The following is a 25,362-nucleotide window of genomic DNA, read 5'->3' on the forward strand; positions in this document are numbered from 1 at the left end:
CTGACATGGGAGGATCGCAGGTTTGAAGCCAGCCTCAGCAAGTAGAGATTCTCATCAACCTAGCGAGACCCTGTTTCCAAACAAAAAATAAAATAGGTCTGAGAGTGTAGGCTGGAGATAGAAGGCTCCTGGGTTTCATCCCCAGTATCGTAAATGAATAAATGATACATATTAGTTTGGTTAGGTTCCTTTTTTATGTTCATAATACCCATCAAAACCATGGAAGGAACCTTACGTACACAGGCTTTATTATTATTTTCAGTGTTAAGTACAGCAAAAGTATAGTGTATTCAGTGTTTGCTTTTTCTTTTTTTTTTGGTACTAGGAATTGAACCCAGAGGCATTCTACCTCTGAGCTACACTTCCAGCCCTGTTTTATTTTTATTTGGAAGCAGGTCTTCCTAGATTGATGAGAGTCTCACTACTTGTTGAGATTGTCATTGAACCTGCAATCCTCCTGTCTCAGTCTCCCAAGTATTGGAATTATAAGTGTGTACCACCACACCTGACCTAGTGCATGCTTTTTAGATACATCATTCTAGTTATTGCCAATTATTTTCACTCCCTTCATTCATCTGGCCTCAGCAGTTTAAATGTTTGTTTTGAAAATAGCATTCACAGATCTTGTGTGTCTGTGTAGATTCCTTATGGCAGGCCTGGAATTGACTTTGCCATTTTGTATTTTAAAATGTTGATTTAGCTGGGCTTGGTGGCGCACGCTTGTAATCCCCATGTTTAGGAGGCGGAGACAGGAGGATCGTGCATGTTTGAAGCCAGCCGCGCTGGCTTAAGAGACCCTGTTTCCAAATTAAAAAAGTATAAAAATAGGTCTGGGAGTGTAGCCTGGAGGTAGAAGGGTTTCCAGGAACCCCAGTACCCCCCCCCCCCCACAATGTTGATTTATCAATCTGTAACATGTAGCCACCTGTTTTGAAAGGAAAATCAGCGGGCAAGCAGATATACATAGCATAAAAAAGTATAAAAGCAAACACAAAAGGTTTTTATACTTTTACGTCTATCAGTTTTGTCTATCTGCATATACACTAAGGGAACTACTTAAACAAGTTAACACATATAAATAGAAATATGAAATATTATATAGTATAAAATATCACTTACTCTATCCAGTTATCAGATTTTATTCAGATGTTTACATGCATTGTAAAAGGTGCCTGTTTTGAAATTGCTTTCCTTGTGATCATCAGATGTTCCAATGTAAAAAGGAATATTCACATAATAATATTTGTCCTAAATTCAGATGTTTGGTATAATAAGGAAGAACAGTGAAATATATTTTTGAGTTGTTTGAGCTAATTGTTCTTAATTGGTAAAGAAAATTATTTTAGTTTATGTACTAAGTAGAAATTTCTTTTGTTTTTCAAGGAACCAAGTGGCGAAACTCCATCATCATTATACAGAGTTGCAGCAGTACTTCTTCAATTTAATCTTATTGATTTAGATGATCTTTATGTACATGTAAGTCAAGTGGGTTGCTAAGAATATTCACTTATCTAGCCGGGGTGGGGAGGAGGAGTAGGTAGCTATGTAGTACTTCAAGTTTGGTTCTGGGCTCTGAAGTCTTATTTTTTTAAACTACTAATAATTATTGTTCTGTGCTTACTATTTTATGGTACTAGGGATTGAACCCAGGGGCATTCTACCTCTGAGCTACACCCTCAGCCCAGTTTTTATTCTTTATTTGAAACAGAGTCACACTAAGTTGCACAGGGCCTCACAAGTAGCTGAGGCTGGCCGCAAACCGCGATCCTCCTGTCTTAGCCTTCCATGTATTGGGATTACAAGTGTGCACTGCCATGCCTGGCCTACTTTGTGCTTACTTATAAAGTGAATGAATTTAATTCTTTGGCAAACTATGGAAATGAAATACTTTTTGGTCATCTTTTTCGAGTTTAAGATTGGATATGAAGTTTGAGTTCTTAAAGTCATCATCAATACATATTTCATGGGGAGAAAGGTCAAGTTTTAATCAACGTGGCTTTAGATTTCTCTAATATATATGAATTATGTGAAATATGAAATCACCTATATACTTTATCCTTTTCTCTATAGTGTTAAACTTACATATTCAAGATGAATGAGGAACTTAGTATATTTTTGTATTTTTCTTTTCAGTCTATAAAATATTTTTCTTGTGTTTTTACTTAGCAATAAATGTATATTGTGCTTTTATGCTGTATTCAGGATCTAGAAGAGTTTGTGATTATGACAGATGATCTCTAGTTCAGAAATAATTTAGCTATCAGTTAGCAAAAGCTATATTGGCAGTGTAGAATTTTTGTTTTATTAGATTTTTTATTAGTATATCTATGGACCAGTGATAGTATCATCTGACTGCTTTGGAAATCTTTTTGTGATTTCCTTGCCCATTTTTATATACTGTTGCTATGATATTGAGTGAAACTTGATCCTTAACTTTGAAAATAGCTGTAGTTTAATAATGGAAAAAAATTTTGTATTATATAATAAGTTCTCTATTAGAAGTATTCACAATGTGCTATAGGAGCTCAGTAGATAATGATCATATATGTTGCAAGAGATTTTGGAAGACTTTCTAAACTAGTGAGGAACTGGAATCTTGATGGATGAGTAGTAGTTTTCCAGGTTTAAAAGCTTTGTAGGTAGAATTAGCTGAATAAAAAGGCAATGGCTTCATTATTACTTTACAGGAACATCAGGAAGTTCAGATAGGTTGGACCCCAGAGTTGTATGTAGGGAGAATGGAAGATAGAGAAGTAGGTTGGGGCTAAACAAATAGGAAGGATCTTAACTGCTCATAGCAAGGAGTCTGGGTTTTTCTTTTGGGAGGAGAGCAATATTTAGGATTTAAAGAGGAGAAGTGATGTACAAACTGAGAATATGGAAAATTGCTTAGAAAACGGAGAATTTGAAGATATAAGTAATCTGGCATGACAAGTGGAAGATTTAAAATGATAGATATGATGTCATATTGATATACTTGAGTTTAACAATGAATGCAAGCAGATCAAGTATTTCTGCTAAGATGATAAAGTTCTCAGATTAGCCTTGAAAAACAGTTTATTGTCTATGTGAGACACAGTCAAAACATAAGGATAAAAATATTGAAAGAAGCTGGGCATGGTGATGTATGCTTGTAATTCCAGCATTTGGGAGGCTGAGACAGGAGGATCATGGTTTGCAGACAGCCCCAGCTACTTAGTGAGGCCATCTGCAATTCAGTAAGACCCTGTTTCAAAATAAAGAATCAAAAATAGGGCTGGGGGTTTAGCTCAGAGGCAGAATGCCCCTGGGTTCCATCCCTAGTACTGGAAAAAAAAAGTTGAAAGTAGAACAGTGAAGAAAATGTGCCACAGAAATTGTTAGACAAAAAAGACTTTTGGGCAAAATAAAAAGACAGAATTACTTCATAATAATAAAATTGTGTTTACTAGGAAGACAAAATTGTTTAACTTTACATGTAACAAATGACACAAATCAGTTATTGGGATAACTATAAGCATATAGTTTGCCTCTTAGAAGCAGTTGCAGTGTTCCAGGTAAAAGAGGAGGATCTATTCAAGGAATAGTATAGTAAAGCAATAAAAAAAGTATTTGCCATACAGAATGAGAAAAAGTCATTACTTACCTCCTTATACCAGTAGCTTTTTTCTCCCCCATACCTTTTTTTTTAACTTTTTTAAAAAACTTTTTTGGTACTGGGGATTGAACCTATGGGCATTCTACATCTGAGCTATACCTTTAGCCCTTTTTATTTTTTGTTTTGAATCGGTCTTGCTAGGTTGCTGAGAGTCTTGCTAAATGGCTAAGGCTACTCTCAAACCTGTGATCCTCCTCTCTTAGCCTCCCAAATACCGGGATTACAGGCATTAGCCACCATATGAGGCCCCTTCTTTTGTTTTAATAGAATATGAAGTCTATAATATTTAATATTTCATATTTTATTGTTTACGTTTCATTAGTCTTGGCTATTGAGGTAAATTATACATTTCTAGGGAATAGAAACACTTTTGGAGCTCACCATAGTGAGCCTAGCAGTAACTATGATGTAATGGTTTGTTGGTTGTATTTTTCTTTGCGTCAGGGTTATTATATTTACGTTAATCATCTTTTACTTGTATAAGGTGGCTTTATTTGGAATACATGAGCCCTTTTCATAATGAAGAGCTTACTATAAATAGATATTTACTTCCTCTTTTGTAATAAAATAGAAACTATTTCGTGACTTAAAGCAAATAGGTACCTAGAAAGTGAAAAATTAGGGCTGAGGATGTAGCAGAGCACTTTCCTAGACTGTGTAAGTCCCTAGATTCCATCATCAGTACAGGAAAAGAAAGAAAAGAATAGGGGAAAAGAGAAAAGGATATGGACAGGAAAGAGAGATGTTTAGTTGTCAAATTACTAGTAATTTAGCTGGGTATTGGTGGTACACACTTGTAGTCTAGCATTTGGGAGGCTAATACAGGAGGATCACAGTTTGCGGACAGCCTCAGCTATTTGGTGTGGCCCTTTGCAACTCAGTGAGACCCTGTTTAAAAATAAAGAAAAAAAAAGGGCTGGGGGGTATACCATGGAGGTAGAATGCCTCTGGGTTCCAGCCCCAGTACTGGGGAAAAAAAAAAAAAAAGGTCTGGTGGTGTAGCTTATCCTAATTTTTATGCATGAGGTTTTTTTTTTCTTTTAGAGAGTTCATCAGTGGCTTTTCGCTCCCAAAATTGATCTCTATGCAGTACTGTATTTACTTTTGAATTTTGGCTTTAAAGGGAAAAACATTGTATTTTTAATGGAATCAGGTACATATTTTCTTGGGTAAACTAATAAATTCAGTGGTAAACATCACTGTTGTGGCATTAATTCAGTACTTTTAACAGACAGAAGGTATGGAACTTTGAATTGCTACCTGATTTTGAAGTGTGTACAAAGTTCATGTACTTACTGCTGTCCAAAAAAAAAATAGTAGCTGTTGAATGAAACTTAGAAGAAGGGAAATCATAGTCACAATTAGCACTTGAGACTAGATAATGTTTGCTTTCTATATGAAAAGTAGTTGGTATAAGCTGTTGCATGAAATTTTACTGAACTATATTTTAGCTTCTTCCAGCTGATAGTTGCATTATGGATGAACACAGACGAGAAATTGTGGAAGCTAAGCAAATTGTTAGGAAACTTACGATGGTTGTGTTGTCTTCTGAGAAAATGGATGAGCGAGAGAAAGAAAAGGAAAAAGAAGAGGACAAGGTAGAGAAGGTATATAATTTGTTCTAGTAAAATTAGCTGGGTTTTCCCTTTAATGATGAAATTTAAATGATGAAATTTAACTTTTTAAGATGGATGTGGTGATGCACACTCTTAATCCTATTAGTGGGAAGCTCAAGACAGGAGAATCACAGGTTCTAGGACAGCCTCAGCAATTTAGTGAGGCTTTTAGCAACCTTAGTGAGACCCTGTTTCCAAATGAGAAATAAATTTGGTCTCGGGGTATAGCTTGGAGGTAGAATGCCTCTGGGTTTAATTCCTAGTAACACACAGACACACAAAAAAACCAAAAAACAAAAAAGCAAAACAATCAAGAAACCCTGAAATTTAACTTCTCATAATTAATCAGCTTATGGAAGCATGGGTTCTTAATTTTGATTGTTAAATTATTTATTTATTTATTTATTTATTTATTTATTTATTTATTTATTTATTTATTTTTGCGGGTCCGGGGATGGAACCCAAGGGCATTTGACCTTTGAGCTACACCCCCTGCCCTATTTTTTATTCTTTTATTTTGAAACAGGGTCTCACTAAGTTATGGAGTGCCCCACTAAGTAGCTGAGGCTGTCCTGGAACCGCGATCCTTCAGTCTCAGCTTCCCGAATACTGGGATTACAAGTGTGCGCCACCAATCCCGGCTTGATTGTTAAAATTTGATTTTAGAACTGAGTGTGGTGGTACACACCTGTAATCCAAGTACTTATGAGACTGAGAGGAGGATCGCAGGTTCAAAGAGAGCCTCAAAAAGTAATGAGATTCTCATCAACCCAGTGAGACCCTGTTTCCAAATAAATAAAATTGGGCTGGGGATGTAGTTCGAGGATAGAGTGCCTTTGGATTCAATCCTCATTACCAAAAAACCACAAAAAAAAAACAAACAAAAAATCTAATTGTACAAATATTTTGTAAAAGTGATCATGATTATGATGATGATTTTTTGTTTTACTAGGGTTTGACCACATGAGTATTCTACATCAGAGCTATACCCCCAGGCCTATTTTATTTTTTGAAACAGGGTCTCAATGAGTTGTAGAGGGCCTCAGTAAGTAGCTAAGGCTGGCCATGAACCTGTGATTTTCCTATCTTAGTTCCCATGCACTGGAATTACAAGTGTGTGCCACTAAGAATGGCTAGCAAAAGTGATTTTTAAAAATCAAACACTTTATCAAAAGAGGCTGTAGTTTTTTTTTTCCTGTTTTTTAAAATATAGAATGCTTCATGAATTTGCATGTTGTCCTTGCTCAGGGGCCATGCTAGTCTTCTCTGTATCATTCCAATTTTAGGATATGTGCTACAGTGCTACAGAAGTGAGCACAAGGCTGTGGTTTTTTTGTTTGTTTGTTTTTGGTGGTACTGAAGGTGGAACCCAGGGGCTTTCTACCTCCAGGCTATACTCCTAGACCTATTTTATATTTTATTTGGAAACAGGGTCTCACTAAATAGCGGAGAGCCTCACTAAGTAGCTAGGCTGGCCTTGAACTTGCGAGATCCTCCTGTCTCAGCTTCCCAAGGGCTGGGATTACAAGCATGCACCACCATGTCTGGCTAGGGCTGTAGTTTAAAAAAGTATTAATTTTAAAATATATTCTACAGGGGCCGGGATGTAGCTCAGTTGCAAAGCGCCTGCTTTGCAGGTGTGGTGCTCTGGGTTCGATCCCCAGTTCCAAAAAAGACAAAAAAAAAAAAAAAAAAAAAAGAACCCCTTTAAAATATATTCTACGTAAAATCTCAAAATGTATCAATTTTTGCTTTTTGTATTAAAGTTTCTCAAACCCGGAGGAGAAACTAAAAAGTAAATGAATTCTGGTTCCCTGTGGCACAATATAGCACTAAGCAGAACTGAATTTCATGTTTATAAACTTTAATGCCTATATCTGCTAAATGAAAAAGCAGATCCTGTCTTCTTTTGTGTGTGTGTGGTCTTGGGGATAGAACCCACAGGCCTTCTACCTTCGAGATACACCTACAGAGCTATTTTGTATTTTATTTGGAAACAGTGTCTCACTAATTTGCTGAGCGCCTCACTAAGCTGCTGAGGCTGGCTTTGAACTTGAGACCCTCCTTTTTCAGCCTCCCAAGTACTAGGATTGTAAGAATGAGCCACCATATCTGGCTGTCTTTTTTTTTTTTTTTTTTTTTTTTTGGCAGTACCCACAGGCATTGTACCTCCGAGCTACACCCCAGTCCTATTTTTTTTTAATCTTTTTAGTTTTGAAACAAGGTCTCACTGAGTTGTGAAGGTCATCACTAAGTAGCTGAGGCTGTCCGTGAACTGCGATTCTCCATTCTCCCCCTCCAAATGCTGGGATTACAAGCGTGTGCCATCATGCCTGGCTTGTCTTTTTTTTTAATAGCTAAAAATTCAGGAACCTATTGTTCAGTTTCCCATAAATAGCAACTATTTTTGATGTGTATTTCTTTTTTTAATTTACTTTTTATTTTTATGTGGAATATATTGAAAATGGCATACATTCAGACTATATTTGGTACCCTCCCCTCTGACTTCCCCTTCCCCTCCTTCCAACAATGAGTGTCCAAGTTAACCATGCTAGATAGCTGCCTTCCAAGTTAACCATGCTATATTTATATTTTTACATAAAATTACATAAAATTCGGATGTAGCTCCTTCATTAATTTGATGTGTATTTCTAAGAGAAAAAGTATTAAGATTTTTTGATGTGTATATTCTAAGTACCTTTATTGATTCTGTTTATTTTTAGCCACCTGACAACCAAAAACTTGGTTTATTGGAAGCCTTATTAAAGATTGGTGATTGGCAGCACGCACAGAACATTATGGATCAGATGCCTCCATACTATGCAGCTTCACACAAACTAATAGCCCTTGCTATTTGCAAGCTTATTCACATAACTATTGAGCCTCTCTACCGAAGGTATGTTTTACTAATTATTAAGGTAGAAATAGTTTAGGTTTACCAAAAAAAATCTGTGTATTTATCTTTTCTTCTCAAACCAAACATATATTTTAGTATATTTTCTCATATGATAACTGTTCACAGAGTCAGATGTATATTCAGTCAAATGTATATTAGCTGTTGACTTTTCTCTTAATGTTTGGACCCAGGAGTTCTAGAACATGTGCTGCAGTAAAGTATGTAAACTATAGTTTAGAGTATAGTATAGGTTGTGTATACTTTATTGAAAGTGAAAACTCTATTGTTTTTTGTTTTTGACTTCCCTCTTCCCTTGGGAGGTAGAGAATTGCTGAGGTTTTTACTTAATACGATTTTCTCCATCCTGGGCTACATGGCTCCGAGTGAGGACTTTGTCACACTTTTTGTTTTATCTCTACTGGCATATAGTCTGCTGTTGAAGAAATACTAGTGAAGTCTCTGTCAGCATCCTTACTTTGTCATTCAGTCCTCAGCCTATGTGCAGGATACTTAGAAGCAATATTAGCAGCAGCTCTAGTTTTAGCCCCATAGATCAGTGCTTGTCTCAAAAGCCTTAGTCTTATGCATGGCTACTGGCTGCTGCCTGCCTTAGTGCCATCTGCTCTAAGGCTTCTTCTCAGAATGATGTCTGTGACTCCATAGTGTGACACCTGCTCAGCAAATCAGAACTCTGGGCATGCTGTCCTTTTTAGTATCACATTCTCTTTTTTATGTGGCTCACCTTCCCTATCATCACTTCCCTGAAACTCAGTTTAGGTATTGGAACCCAGAATAAGAGGTTATACTGAGCCAGGTGTGGTGGTGCATGGTTGTAATCCCAGCAGTTGGAGGCCGAGACAGGAAGATCCAGTTTGTGGCCAGCCTCAGCTACTTAGGCCCTTTGCAACTTAGTGAAACCCTGTTTCAAAATAAAGAATAGAAAAAAGCACTGCCACAAAATGGGCATGTAAAAGCTGTGCTCTGCAAAGCAATAAATGTTTAATGATTGTAAAACATGTCCCTTTATATGGACCGATTTGATTGCCACAAAAAAAAGGTTTTACTGATGTGAATCAGTATTGTTATATCCAGTTTTCTTTATTTTTAATATATCTGAGATCCCTTGTTCCTCATTTTCATATTCAAATTCTTAATTCTAGTCAAGTTTAACTTAAAGTATATTTGTATGATGTATGTTGACTGACTTATTTCTCTAGTTTCCTTTTCATATGTTGTTAATTTTGGACCATTCTCTTCTGAACACTGCTCTTATTCCTAATGAATATTGCATTTGTTTTTCTACCTGTTGAGAATTATTTAATAAAGTTAGGCATTATTGGAATATAGAAAGCAAATATCAACGAGAAAATATTCACTTACTGATTAAGATGATTGTGGTAACATAAAATGCTGGTATTGTACAGCCTATATATATTTATTCATTTTATTTCTTTTTAAAGAGTTGGTGTTCCTAAAGGTGCTAAAGGCTCACCTGTTCATGCTTTGCAAAACAAGAGAGCACCAAAGCAAGCAGAGAGCTTTGAAGATTTGAGGAGAGATGTATTCAATATGTTCTGTTACCTTGGTCCTCACCTTTCTCATGATCCTATTTTATTCGCAAAAGTAGTGCGCATAGGCAAGTCATTTATGAAGGAGGTTAGTAAGATTTTTCTTCTTAATAGAAAAGTAATTTTGAAATGAAAATGTTCTTAGTATACTAGTATTTCGAGGAACAAAAATAAATTGAGTCTAATTTAAGAAAATATATTGAGTAAGGTTTGTGGAAAATACAGTGATTCTCAAACATGTATCAGAATCAAATAGAGGGCTTGTTAAAATGCTGGTTGGTAGGCACTGTTCTGTCCTCAAGAATGTTTGATTCAGTAGGTGGGACCTGAAAACTTGCAGTTCTACCAAGTTCTTGGTGATGTTGATGCTGCTGGTGCAAAAACCAAATAGTTGTTTTAGTATATTAACAGTTCTGGTCGTTTTTGCAGGCTTAAAGAGAGTTGTGATGATAATAGAATTGGTCCATATGAAGGGGCATGTTTTACAATCATTAAACATTTATTGCATCACAGAGCACAGTTTTTACATTCCCATTTGAAGTATTTACATGTTTTGATAGCATTGTACACTTTTTTTTTTTTTGTGTGTGTGTGTGTGTGTGTAGTACTGAGGATTGAACCTGAAGGCATTCTACCTCCGAGCTACATTGCTTGCCTATTTTATTTGTAAACAGGATCTCACTATTTGCTGATTGCCTTCAAACCTGAGATCTTCCTATCTCAGCCTCCTAAGTACTGGAATTACAAGTGTGTGCCACCATGCCCAGCTCACTGTACACTTATTTATTTATTTATTTATTTATTTATTTATTTATTTATTTATTGAAGTATTGGGTATTGAACCCAGGGGCATTCTACCTCTGAGCTACAACCCCAGCCCTATTTTTTATTCTTTATTTTGAAACTGCATCTCATTAAGTTTTAGAGGGTCTCACTAAGTAGCTGAGGCTGGCTTGGAACCTGTGATCCTCCTGTCTCAGCCTCCCAAGTACAGGGGTTACAAGCATGCGCCACCACAACTGGCTATATACACTTTATAACATACTTTTTTTTTGGTGGTACTGGGGGTGGAACCCTGAGGCTTTCTACCTCCGGGCTATACTCCCAGACCTTTTTTATATTTTATTTGGAAACAGGGTCTCACTAAGTTGCTGAGAGCCTCACTAAGTAGCTGAGGCTAGCTTCGAACCTACGCGATCCTCCTTTCTCAGCCGCCCAAGCACGGGGGATTACAAGTGTGCGCCACCACACCCGGCTATAACACACTTTTTTAAGAGTAGTTTTAGATTCACAGCAAAATTGTAGGCTCAGAGAATTTATGTATACAATATCCCCTACATATGCATAGTCCTTCCCTATTATCAGTCTCCCATGAGAATGGTACTTTTGTTATAAGCTATGAACCTACATTGACACATTATATTTAGGAACCAAAGTCCATAATGTACCTGAGGGTTCACTCTGTTGTACATTCTAGGGGCTTAAACAAATGTATATTTATCCACCAGCATAGTATCAGATAGAATATTTTCACTGCTCTCATCACCTTTTGTGTTTTGTCTATTCTTCCCTTCCTCTCTCTCTTAACCCCTGGCAACCACTGACCCTTTTACTAACTGTATAGTTTTACTGTTTTCAGAATGTCATTTATCAGCAACCTTCTGTCTGTGTGAGTTCTTAATCTGCTAATTCAACCAAGATAGAAAATATTTTTAAGCCAGATGTGGTGGCACATGCTTGTAATCCCAGTACTTTGGAGGCCGAGACAGGAGGATTCCAGGTTCATGACCAACTTCAGCTACTTAGTGAGGCCCTCTACAACTTAGACCCTGTTTCAAAAATAAACAAAGTAAAAAAATAGAACTAGGGGTGTAGCTCTGAGGTAGAATGGCCCTGGATTCAATCTCCAGTTCCGCAAAAAAGAAAAAAGAAAAAGAAGCCAGGCGTGGTGGCGCGCGCTTGTAATCCCCGCGCTTGGGAGGCAGAGACAGGAGGATTGCGCAGGTTCGAAGCCAGCCGCGTGCGCTGGCTTAGGAGACCCTGTTTCCAAATAAAAAATGTAAAAATAGGTTTGGGAGTGTAGCCCGGCGGTAGAAGGGCTCCCAGGAACCCCAGTACCACCAAAAAAAAAAAAAAAAAAGAAAAAGAAAATATTTTTAAAAATCTTCTTTGTATAGACTTTTATCTTATATCATTATTTCCTAAAGAATACAGTATAACAAATATTTGTATAATGTTAATATTATATTAAGTAATTTTGAGATTATTTAAAGCATACAGGAAGGCATTGACTCCAGAGGCTGAGGTGGGAAGCTCAGAAGTACAAGGCCAGCCTACGAAACTTAGTGGTAGCATGTCTCAAAATACAAAAGGCTTGGAGATATAGCTCAGTGTAAGAGCACCCCTGAGTTCCATCACCAGTACCACAAACAATAAAATAAAGTAAAATGACATAGAGGATGCGCATTACATACAAATACTATGCTACTTTTTTTTTGGGGGGGGTGGTACTGGGGTTGCTGGAAGCCCTTCTACCTCCAGGCTACACTCCCAGACCTATTTTTATATTTTTGAAACAGGGTCTCTTACGCCAGCGCAGCTGGCTTTGAACCTGCACGATCCTCCTGTCTCCGCCTCCCAAGCGCGGGGATTACAAGCGTGCACCACCATGCCCGGCAACACTATGCTACTTTAAATAAGAGATTCTAGCACTTATAGATTTTATTATTTTGAAATTAATCCCCCTCAGATACCAAGGAACAACTGTAATTGGAATTATATAATAACTTTTAGATTGGTGTTTTTCAGTTAGTACAGTAATATACACTTAAGTGTCTTCTATGTCTTTTCATGACATGGTAGCTCAATTTCTTTTACTGCTGGATATTATTCCTTTGTCTGAATGTATCAAAGTATGTTTATCCATTAACACATTTAAGGACTTTTTTTTTTTGCAGTACTGGGGATAGAACCTAGGGGCATTGTACCTCCAAGCTACACCCCCAGCCCTATTTTTAGTATTATTTTTTATTATTTGAAACAGGGTTTCACTGAGTTACGAAGAGCCTGGCTAAGTAGCTGAGGCTGTCAGCGACCCGAGATCCTCTGGTTGGATTCTGCTTCCCAAATGCTGGGATTACGAGAGTGCACCACCATACCCGGCTTGAAGGACTTTTTGATTTCTGCCACATTTTAGCAGTCACAACTAAAGCTTCTTTTTTTATTGACATAAATAAGTATTTTAATGAATAAATAGTATGTCTACACAACTAACGCTTTTTACAAGCATCCATTTGTAGGTTTTTGTGTAGACATGTTTTTTGTTTTACTCTGACAATTTCTGCTTTAACTGGCATTGATATTAAAACTGATTATTGATATATCTGGATTAATACCTACCATATTTTTAACTGTTTGTTTTCTTTTTTGGGGGGGGGTGGTACTGGAGTTGAGCCCAGGGGCATTCTACCCAGCATGATTTTTTATTTTTTATTTATTTACTTATTAATTTTCTTTGGTGGTACTGGGGTTCCTGGAAGCCCTTCTACCTCCGGGCTATACTCCGAGACCTATTTTATACTTTTTATTTGGAAACAGGGTCTCTTAAGCCAGCGCTGCTGGCTTCAAACCTACGTGATCCTCCTCTCTCTGCCTCCTAAGCACGGGGATTACAAGCGTGTGCCACCATGCCCGGCTATTCTTTATTTTTGAAACAGGGTCTCACTAAGATGCGGAGGGCCTTACTAGATAGCTGAGGCTGGGCAGGAACTGGTGATCTTGTCTCAGCCTCCTGAGCACTGAGATTACAAGCATGTGCCATCACACCAGACTTGTTTTCTGTTTTTTTTTTTCCCCGCCCATGTGCTTCATTCCTATTTTTTTTAATTATCCACTCTGCCTTGTGTGTATGTGTGTATATGGTGTCGAGGATTGAACCCAAGGGCATTATACTTCAGGACTATTCCCTCACCCTATTTTATTTTGATTTTTAAAAATTTTGAAACAGGTTCTTAATTACTATGCACTGTCCTTGAACCTGTGATCCTTCTGTCAGCCTACCAAGTAAATGGGATTGTATGTTACGGACATGTGTGACCATGTCTAGGTTTTTTGTGGTTTTAAAGTATTTTTCAAGATCTCATTTTCTTCTTTCTTCACTTGTCAGTTTCATTTCTTTGTATCTAATTTTACCTTTTTAGTGGTTGTCCTGGAGTTTGCAGTATGCATTTATAATTAACTCAAACCACTTTCTTTTTATGACATGGGATGATGCAGGGACATTGTATCCCTTGGCCCTATTTATTTACTTATTTGCTTATTTATTTTTACTTTTTTGTGGTACTGGGAATTGAACCCAGGGGAATTCTACCTCTAATCTACACCCCATGTCCTATTTTTTTTTGTTGTTTTTTTTTTTTTTGTTTTTTGGTGATACTGGGGTTCCTGGAAACCCTTCTACCTCTGGGCTATACTCCCAGACCTATTTTTTATACTTTTTTATTTTTATTTTATTTTTGGAAACTTTTTTATTTTTATTTTTTATTTTTTTATTTTGGAAGCGTGGCTGGCTTCGAACCTGCACGATCCTCCTGTCTCCGCCTCCCAAGTGTGGGTATTACAAGTGTGCGCCACCACGCCCGGCTTTTAGATATTTTGTTCTGTGTTTTGGGGGCATTTTTTTTTTTGCCTTTGGTTTTCAGTTTTGAAAATTCAATAGAGCACATGTACTCAAGCTCAGAATTTTTCCTGCGGTTCTGTCCATTCTACTAATAAGCTCATCAAACACATTCTTCATTCTTTTAGTGTTTTTCTTTTTTCTTTTTTGAGATTGGGTCTAGTTATGTTGCCCAGGCTGGTCTGAAACTCAAGGACTTAAAATTCAGTGTCTTGAGTGTTGAGACTGTCTGTATGCACCACCCTTCCTGGTTGTTACAGTGTTGGCGTATCTGTAGCATTTCTTTTTGCTCTTTCCAAGGATTTCCTTTTCTGCATACATTGCCCTTCTGTTTTGTCCACTTTTTCTATTAAAACCCTTGGGATAATAATCATAGTTGTTTTAAGTACTTGTTCTGATAATATCGGCCTTTTTGCCATATCTGAGTCTGGTACTAATGCTTTTTTTTCCCTCTTTTTGCAGTACTGGGGATGAACCCAGGGGTATTCTACCTCCGAGCTCCACCCTCAGCCATAGTTTTTATTCTTTATTTTGAAACAGGGTCTCACTGAGTTGCAAAACGCCTCACTAAGTTCAAGCTGTTCAGGAATCTGCGACCCTCCTGCTTCAGCCTACCAAATCCTGGGATTACAAGCATGTGTCACCACCCCTGGCTGGTACTAATGCTTTAAATTTAGTTTTCACACTGTTGTCTTTTCTGTGTTTATTTTATTTTACTGTTTATTTTCTGTGTTCATTTCTTTACTATTATTTGTAATTTTTTCTTGATAGCTGGTTGTGGTGTACTAGATAAAAGGACTATTGTAAATGAACCATTAGTAATGTCAATGGAAGGAAAGTATTTGAGTCATATGATTAGATCTCAGTATTTGAGTCATGTGATTAGATCTCAGTCCCATGCCTCTGAACTTCACCATTGTTTCTCAGTTTCTTCTCTCCCTCCAACCCCCTTCCTGATGTCAGATACTGTTAAAAAGACTGAATGCTCTGGTTCCTTTCTTTTTTTTTATGGTAGTGGTGCTTGAGATTGAACCCAGGTTCTCATACATGATACATAAGCACTCTACCACTGGGCTGCATCCCCACTCCTCCCTATTTTTTGTGAGACAGGAAGATCACAGATTTGAGGACAGCCTCAGCAAGTAGTGAGACTCATCAACCTAGCAAGACCCTGTTTCCAAATAAGAAATAAAGTCGGTCTGGGAGTAAATAAACCTTAGAGGTAGAATGCTTCTGGGTTCAATTCTCGGTGACACACACACACACACACACACACACACACACACACACACACACTCAGCTGTGTGCTTATAGCTTCTTAGAACTATGCTTGTATAAAACAAACAGACTTGCATATCATAATCAGTGTTTTGACCAAAGGAGTTACTTTTGGGTGATGAATTTTGTGAAATTAAGTATAGTGATGTATCAGGGTTTGGGGATATATATATATAATTTTTTGTGGCACTTGGATTGAATTTAGGAGCATCCTACCCTAGCCCTTTTTTGTTTTTATTTGGAAACAGTCTTGTTAGGTTAATGAGAGTTTTGCTGCTTGCCAAGACTGTCTTCAAATTTGTAATCCTCCTGTCTCAGCCTCCCAAGTACTGGGATTATGAGCATATGTCACCATGCTCAGCTGGGGATGTATTTTAATATTTAAAATTGCTCTCACTAGTTGTTTACTCCAATTTGAACACTACCAATGTGGTGGGTACAGAGACCATGTGATTTATTGTCTAAACCAGGGTTCTTTATATTGAGAAATTGTGCTGTGAATTATATTGAAAATAAAAGTTAGAACTTTCATATAACATCCTATGTGACTATATTATTATTGTTTAGTGTCTTAATATAGATTTGAATTGACCAAAAATGAAGTGCAGTATAATATAGTAATATTTTCATTTAGTATCGCTATCTTTTTGTAAATAATACAGTAAAACTTTATTGCATATTTCTAAACATTTCTAAACATTTTATAAGGTATTGGATATTTTTGATGAAAAGAAAAAAACAAGGCTTTGGACCAAAACCTTGAAAGGTGATTCATTAATCTCTTATCCAGGCTTGCTAAGCTTATGTTCCTATAACTTTTTCTGTGTTTTTTTTTTTCTATTTTAAAAATTATTTTAGTGGGTCTTAATTGGGTTCTTTTTAGCAAATATGCTTTCCTCACAGGGTGGTTGTTAGATACAAAAATGAATTTGTTAGCCCAGTATATGAAAAGAATAAAGACGGTGAAAGTGGTGCCATAATTTACATAGTTTGGCTTCAGGCTCCAATCTAGTTACCAATCTTAAATATTTCTGTTTTTCTTATTTTGAGATAAAGTATAATCTTAAGTAGCATTTGAAATGCTCATGGATTAGAAGTTCTAAAAATAAATCATTAGTTATAAAATCATAATTTGTTTAGTTATATCTATAACTTTTCCCTTTATTTCTCAACTCACCCAAAGTCTCCCTCTTGATGAATGACCTACAATATTTTTTGTGCCCAATACTGTTGTGTTAGCACCATTACCTGCTCTTTTTTTATAGGGCAATACTGGAACCTGTTTTGGGCCATTGATCTGATGGCCACTCGGACATATTGTGAGTTACCTCTTTTATGTAAACATACAAATTAAATTGCTAACAATACATTAGCAATCATACTTTTGAACTTCCAAGAGGTTTCAGCATTTCAAAGATTGGAACTCTGTCCTGTTAATGTTTTAATGCCCATGCCTGGCCTTTAGTAAAGAGAAATATCTTTTGTCCCCCCCCCCCCCTTTCTGTGACCTTCCATTGTAGTCTGATATTGAGTAAAGCTTATATTGTGTGAGAGTCTTATATTACACTGAATTAAAAAGCTAAGTAAAAGAAAGAGCACCAAGTAGTAGAATGTATTTATCTTCCAAATAAAATAAAATTGCTTTTATTTGCATGTATCTCTTAATTGATTTCTTCTAAATGGCTTCATTTTGCTTCCCTTATTTCTTTTTCAAAATTTCTTACTTATGAAATCCACAAACTTGACGCATAGGTGTTAGAAACTCAAAGTAAGAAAATTAGGTCAACTTAATAACTAAGAAAACATTTTTATTTCTAATGGGAAAAAACTATGTGTAGCTTTATTAGGTTTATTTGAATATTATCCAGGAAAAGGGTAGCTTTTTTGTTTTAAACTATAATATAATAACTACAAACTTAGTTTTTCCAGTTATGTCATAACTTCATTTATACCTCCCAATGTATACCCAATATGCCACCAGAATTACTAGACTTCACATACACACAAAATTTATCTAGGTTTGTTTATACTACGTCATTCCTCTGTAACCCACTTCTGTATTTGCTAATAGGATACATCTTGATTTGATTGTTTTGTGAAAGATAACCATACCTTTTAATCTGTCAGTTTTATAAGAAAGCATATGAATACATTTTTCCCATAAAGGTAAAATGGTGGGCCCTGAATTGGTGTTAGATGAAAAGTGTTTGTTTTTGCAAAGAAATTAAGGTGGTTAATATTAACTAACCTGTTCAAGTACAAAAACACATACATACACATAATACTTACCTGCCAAGAACATAACAAACTTATTATGTGCATATTAACCTTTTCTCTTCCCTCAGTTGGCTATTGAACTAAACCCTTTTTAGGAATCTAGGTTATCTTTAGATGTCAGTGTTTCAATTGTCCTTTTGGCTTCTGCACACTTCCCTAATTTTTTTTACCCATATAAACACATACAACCATGACATACTCTCTTTTCTCTTTCCCTTCATTTTTTTTTTGATACTGGACATGAAACTCAGCATTCTACCCATCCCTATTTAATTTCTCAATAAGTTGCTGAGGGCCTAAGTTGCTGAGGATGGGCTCAGACCTGGTACCCTTCTGTGTAAGCTTCCCAAGTACTGAGATTACAGGCATGCACTACCAAGCTTGGCTCACTATATTTTACTATGATCACACAACATTGTCAAGCCTCACTTCAGAGGCCCATCTGCAAATCATTGATATAAGTCTCAATTTTTTAAATACAAGTTCAGTCCAAGTTAAGCAATGGTTTTTTTCTTTGTCAGCAATATTAATATTTTTGGCCTTTCAGTGAATACTTTGATAATTGTGAATTAAAACTTCATTTAAATTTCTTTGTGTTTAATTTTCATTTTGCTTTTGTGTTTTATTCTCTTAGTGTTTGATGTCAATTTTGTAGAAGAAATAGGGATGGTAAAATGAAAATACATTATAACTGATTGTAGTGGCTACAATTTTATAATACTTAGTTTTATAATAAACATTTAGATCAGTTCTAAGATGCTTTTGTTTGTGATAATGAGGTTGAGAACATATCAGGTTTTAAAACTGACACTTAAGATTCATAGATATTATACTGAAAATTTAAGAATATTACTTGATAATTGGTTATATTATAATAGGTTATATTATAATCTACATGTGTGTTAAAAGTAAAAACTATTGACTATTATATATCTAAGTTAATTTTTTCTCAAGTTAAAAGCTACATCATAATAGCATGTCAATTCTTGCATTTTTATTAATTTTTTAAAAAATTTTAGTTTCAGTCTGATGGAAGCAAACAAGAAGATAAAGAGAAAACGGTAAGACACTGGAAAAATCCAGTCATGTGTCTAATATTTGTGTAGGCATAGTATATTGCAAATTTTACTATGAGCAAGCTTTAATCACCTGTGTAAATCATTGTTTTATACTTTACATGGTGATTATAGCAGCTTATTACAAAGTTATCTTTTATATTAATATATATATAGTGGTACCGGGATTGAACCTAGGGGCATTCTACTTCCGAGCTATATACCTCCAACTCTATTTTTTATTCTTTACTTTGAAATAGGCTCCCACTAAGTAGCTGAGGCTGGCCACCAACCTGCAATCCTCCTGTCTCATTCTCTCAAATACTGGGATCACAACTATGTGCTACCATGCCCACCCAAAAGTTATCTTTTAAGATTAACATCCCCCTCTTTTTTGAAGATTAAAATGGTGAGAAAGGATGAGAGAAAAAAGTTCCCTTTTTAGCCAGGTGTGGTGATACATGCTCCTAATCCTAGTACTTGGGAAGCTGAGACAGGATCGTGATTGGCGGCCAGCCTCAGCTACTGAGTCCCTCTGCAATTCAGTGAGATCCTGTTTTAAAATAAAGAATAGCAAGCTGGGCGTGGTGGCGCATGCTTGTAATCCCTGCTCTTGGGAGGCTGAGGCAGGAGGATGACACAGGTTCAAAGCCAGCCTCAGCTACTAAGTGAGGCTCTCAGCAACTTAGTGAGACCCTGTTTCCAAATAAAACATAAAATAGGTCTGGAAGTATAGCCCAGAGGTAGAAAGCCTCTGGGTTCCACCCCCAGTACCACCAAAAATAAAATAAAATAAAGAATAGCAAATAGGGCTGGGGGTGTAGCTCAGAGGTAGAATGTCTCTGGCTTCCACCCCCAGTACAGTAAAACAAGACAAACAACAACAAAATATTCCTTATTTCCTTGTTAATCCCTTTTTTTTTTTTGGGGTGGTACTGGGGTTCCTGGAAGCCCTTCTACCTCCGGGCTACACTCCCAGACCTATTTTTTTACATTTTCATTTTGGAGACAGGGTCTCCTAAGCCAGCGCACGCGGCTGGCTTCGAACCTGCGCGATCCTCCTGTCTCTGCCTCCCAAGCGCGGGGATTACAAGCGTGCAAGCGTGCGCCACCACACCCGGCGTTAATCCTTTTCTTCCCTTGTCCCATTGCCTGTGTTGAAGAAACACAATTAAGGGTAGTGATGGGGGTGGGGAATTAGATACTCTGTTAAGACATCAAGAAACACTAATTGCCCAATAGGTATCATAAATTTATTTTGAATGTGGATTAATACAAACCTCTTACTGTTATTATTTTTCCTCCTTTCATTTTTAGGAAGTTATCCTTAGCTGTTTGCTTAGCATTACTGACCAGGTACTACTTCCATCTCTTTCTTTGATGGACTGCAATGCTTGTATGTCTGAGGAACTATGGGGAATGTTTAAAACATTTCCCTATCAGCATAGGTAAATACATACTATTTTCATATTTTTAAATACTAGTAATTTTAGTGCATTAACCTCTGTTTAACTTTTCTTAACTATTCATCTCATTTTTAAGGTATCGTCTGTATGGCCAGTGGAAGAATGAAACTTATAATAGTCACCCACTTCTAGTAAAAGTTAAAGCTCAAACAATAGACAGAGCCAAATATATCATGAAGTAAGTTATTCTTTTTTCTCATATTAATCTAAATTATATCTGGATCTATTTTACTTTGTTTTAAGTGTCTTATATCAGAACTTCAGTTTTGAGAAAATTCATGAATATTTGCAAAAGCAATAGCTGATTAAATGCAGATAGAATGACTAACTTTTTGTGGTTTTAGTTCCTTTTAACTTGCAAGTTAATGTTTTCATGGTATGAAATCTAATAAAAATCTTTCTTAATGCATCATATTATAGGATGAATTCTTTTTTTAAAAAAGACATCCAGCTGTGGTCTTTCTTTAATTTGTATAATATAAAGCAGTCAAAGTTCTAGGAATTTCCTCCATTGAAAGTTATTGTAGCCGGGCGTGGTGGCGCATGCTAATAATCCTTGCACTTGGGAGGCGGAGAAAGGAGTATCACACAGGTTTGAAGCCAGCCTTGCTAGCTTAAGAGACCGTTTCCAAATAAAAATATAAAATAGGTCTGGGAGTGTAGCATGGAGGTAGAAGGCCCCTGGGTTCTACCCCCAGTACCACCAAAAAAAAAAAAAAGAAGTTACTCTAGTAAAAAAATATATATATTTTTGTTTAGGAACATCTAATGGAATTATGCATAACTATTTGCATGGGAAACCATTCTTGGGAAATTTCTGTTTTTTAATTTGTGTGTTCTCCTTCTCTCTCTCTCTCTCTCTCTCTCTCTCTCTCTCTCTCTCTCTCTCTCTTTGGTGGTACTAGGGATGGAACCCAGGGTCATTCTATCTCCGAGCTATACCTCCAGCCCTATTTTTATTTTTTATTTTGAAACAGTGTCTCACTGAGTTGCAAAGGGCCTCACTAAGTAGCTGAGGCTGGCCACAAACCACAATCCTCCTGTCTCAGCCTCCCAAATGCTGAGATTACAGGTGTGAGCCATCACATCTGACTTCTCTTATTTTTATATTATTAAAAACATAAGAGTGCTGTGCTTGTTGGTGCACACTTGTAATCCCAATCAGTACTTGGGAGGCTGAGACAGGAGGATCGCAGGCTTGTGGCCAGCCTCAGCTACTTAGTGAGATTCTGTTTTAAAAATAAAGAATAAAAGATAGGGCTGGGAATGTAGCTGGGAGGTAGAATGCCACTGGGTTCAATCCCTAGTACAAAAAAAAAGTTATATTATTTCTATTTCCTGGTAGACATTTGAAATTTAATTATAAAAGTGTGCACTTCAGATTAGTATCGGTTTAGATACTAAATACACTTGTATTTGTATATGTTTTCAATAAGGATATTTATTGCATTGGCAGGGCCATTCTTATTAAAAGTCATGCATTCTAGATTTAACAGTGTGCAATGATGTCTTTACCTAACGATATTTGGTCTTTGGTCATAGTCTCCCAGGAAAAGAGGCATGTTCAGATTCACAGTCTGGTTTATAAGTGCTCTTGTGCAGTATGTATAAAGTGCTATGAGAGGAAAGACAAAAGGATGAATTGTTTCACTAGGGAGAAGTTATTTCAAGAGAGGATATTAGGCCTGGTCTGCCTGAAATAATTCTTAAGAATTCTCAAGGTATAGTTTCTAGCTAAACAGCAATGGGTAATATTTATGGAGCCCCTATTGTATGTATTAGGCACTAAACCAAATGCTTTACTACATTATTTAATGATTCATAGTTCTTTTTATCTGTAATATTATAGTATCTTGTATTATTCTCCTCAAAATATTTTGGTGACTGACCATTGCCTGAAGGTTGTATGTCAAATCATATGGCATGGTGATGTAAAAAATACTCCTTAAAAGTCAGACATGATGATACAGGTCTGTAATCCCAGTACTTGGGAGACTGAGGCAAGGGGATCTCAGCTATGAGGCCAGCCTTGGCAATTTAGCAAGACTTTGTTTCAAAATTACAAAAGAGGGCTATAGGGGTGTGCCTCAGAGGTATAATACCCTGGGTTCAATTCATAGTACCACAAAAATAAATAAAAAACCCTCCTTAATCTTTCTTCCCTAACATCCACTTAGATACATTTGCTATAATTATTTATCTAATTTTTTTAAAGTTTGTGTGTTCATGTGGTTTAAATCCCAGTAAACATAAAGATGCATATAAATTCTATTTATAAGTGGGATCATAAGTATTTGTCTTTCTTTACCTGGCTTATTTCACTTTGTATACTGTCCTCCAGTTTCATCCAGCTTGTCTGTTTTTTTTTTTTTTTTTTTTTTTTTTTTTGGTGGTACAGGGTGGGGGGGCAGAGGCTTTCTACCTTCGGGCTATACTCCCAGACCATTTTTATACTTTTTATTTGGAAACAGGGTCTCACTAAGTTGCTGAAAGCCTCACTAAGTAGCTGAGGCTGTCTTCGAACCCGTGTGATCCTCCTGTCTCAGCCTCCCAATCGCAGGGATTACAAGTGTGCACCATCATGCCCGGCTTCATCCAGCTTGTCTTAAATGATAAAATTTTCTTCTTTTTGAGGCTTGTATAGTAAAATGGTGGTTACAAGAGGCTGTGGGTAGAGGGAGCTGTGGGATAACGGGAGATGTTGACAAAGTTACAGTTAGACTAGAGTAAGTTTTGATGATCTATTGTACTACAAAGTGACCACAATTGATGAAAGCATATATTTCAAAATTGCTAATAGATTTTTAACATTCTCCCCACAAGAAAGGTAAGTTGGGTGATTGAATGTTAATTGGTTTGATGGAATCTTTCTACAGTACATATATAAATCAAAATATCACATTGTGCCCCATAATTACACATAACTTTTTTGTGTGTTTGTTGTACTAGAGATTGAAGTCGGGGACATTTTGCCTGTGAGCCGCGCTCCCAGCTCTTTTTATTTTTCGTTTGGAAACAGGGTCTTGCTAGGTTTGCTGAGAGTCTGGCTATTGTTGCTGAGGCTGTCCCCCAAACATGTAGTCCTCCTGTCTCAGCCTCTCAAGTGCTGGGATTACGGCATACACACAACTTTTTTAATCCTCCGTCCACTCAGCTTTCCCTCAAAAAGTTAATTATTAGCAGGGTGTGGTGACACAGGCTTGTAATCCCAGTATTTGGGAGGTTGAGACGAGACAGGAGGATCACAGGTTAGTGTCCAGCTGCAGTAACGTAGTGAGGCCCTCCACACCTTAGTGAGACCCTGTTTCAAAATAAAAGAATGAACATAGGACTGGGGGTTTAGATTGGAGGTAGAATTCCTCTGGGTCTAATCTGCAGTACTGTGTCCCCCCTCCTCCCAAAAAATAATTGTTTAGATATTTCTTTATCTTTTCCGATATTTTTATGTATATTTTTCTGATATTTTTATGTATATTTAAAGTGGTGATAATATATTATCACCACCTTTTTTTTTTGGTGGTACTGGAGGTGGAGCCCAGAGGCTTTCTACCTCCGGGCTATACTCCCAGACCTATTTTATACTTTATTTGGAAACAGGGTCTCACTAAGTTGCTGAGAGCCTTACCAAGTAATTGAGGCTGGCTTCGAACCTGTGTGATCCTCCTGTCTCAGCCTCCCAAGTGCAGGGATTACAAGCGTGTGCCACCATGCCCGGCTCTTATCACCACTTTTTATGTTCTGATAGCATATAAGTACTGTTTTGAAGTTTAATTTGTTCTTTTTTTAAAGAACTATAGAAAATTTTAAAAATGGTTTTAAATCTGTTTCCCTCACTAAACAAAGTTTGAGAGCAGGAACTGTTATTCATCCTTGTATTCCCAATGCTTAGCACTTTGTCATAGTAGGCATTAATATGAATAAATGAATAAAGTATAACTTATGGGACAGTGTGTAGAATTTTTAATATACTTAGACTTTTGTTGCATTTTTAAGCTGTATTTTACCAGGATTGAACACTATGAGTTTGGTATTGTTTGAACTTTTAAAATTGAAAGAGGAATGTATTATCTCTTGTAGAATTTCACAGAGTTTGAGTACTGCTTAAAATATGAGCTTGAGCCACGCATGGGGGTGCATACTTGTAATCCCAGTACTTGGGAGGTTGAGACAGGAGAATCTGGGTTCATGGCTGGTCTCAGCTACTTAGTGAAGCTCTCCACAACTTAGACCCTGTTTCAAAATAAAGAATAAAAAATCGGGCTGAGGGTGTAGCTTGGAGGTAGAATGCCCCTGGATTCATTCCCCAGCACCATAAAAACAAAACAAAATGAAACAAAACATGAACTTACTATAAAGCATTCAATAATCTATTCTGGTTGGGTGTGATGGTGCACGCCTATAATTCCAGCATTTCAGAGGCTGAGACCGGAGGATTGCGGTTCGTGGACAGCCTTAGCTACTTAGTGAGGCCCTCTGCAACTCAATGAGACTTAGGTTCAAAATAAAGAATAAAAAATTGGGCAGGGTTGTAGCTCGGAGGTTGAGTGCCCCTGGGTTCCATCCCCAGACTTGCACAAAAAAACAAAAAAGTATTCTGCAAATGGTCATTGTGTTTTATATATTAGATACCATGGTAGCTTGAAGATAAGATATATTCAACAAAATATCTCTTTAACTTTTGTATGTATATATTCCACTCCAGGGTGGTAGAGGCAGAAGGGAATGGAATAAAACATAGGGAAAGGTTAGCCTTGGCACATAGGGGGACCGCCTAAAATAGGGTTAGGATCATGTTTAGATGGTGGTAAGCTAGAACAGTATATAGCCAAGTTTAAAGTTACTGTTCTCTTTTCTCTATTGGAGGTGGGAGGAAGGAACTAGGTCATGGAGAATG

General features: G+C 36.8%; 1 protein-coding gene across 1 annotated transcript in view; it reads left to right on the forward strand.

The window, feature by feature from the left end:
* Window positions 1–25,362, forward strand: part of THOC2 (THO complex subunit 2) — a gene marked incomplete at both ends in the record, with an annotated part of 127,295 nt that overhangs the window by 67,008 nt on the left and 34,925 nt on the right. Inside the window, 7 exon segments of the mRNA XM_080718494.1 lie at window positions 1,384–1,476; window positions 5,089–5,244; window positions 7,977–8,149; window positions 9,610–9,805; window positions 18,967–19,008; window positions 20,320–20,450; window positions 20,545–20,646. Coding sequence (XP_080574620.1) covers window positions 1,384–1,476; window positions 5,089–5,244; window positions 7,977–8,149; window positions 9,610–9,805; window positions 18,967–19,008; window positions 20,320–20,450; window positions 20,545–20,646 — 893 coding nt within the window.

This window comes from Muscardinus avellanarius (genome assembly GCF_963383645.1).
Source record: "Muscardinus avellanarius genome assembly, chromosome: X".
In the NCBI taxonomy this organism is placed as follows: Eukaryota; Metazoa; Chordata; class Mammalia; order Rodentia; family Gliridae; genus Muscardinus; species Muscardinus avellanarius.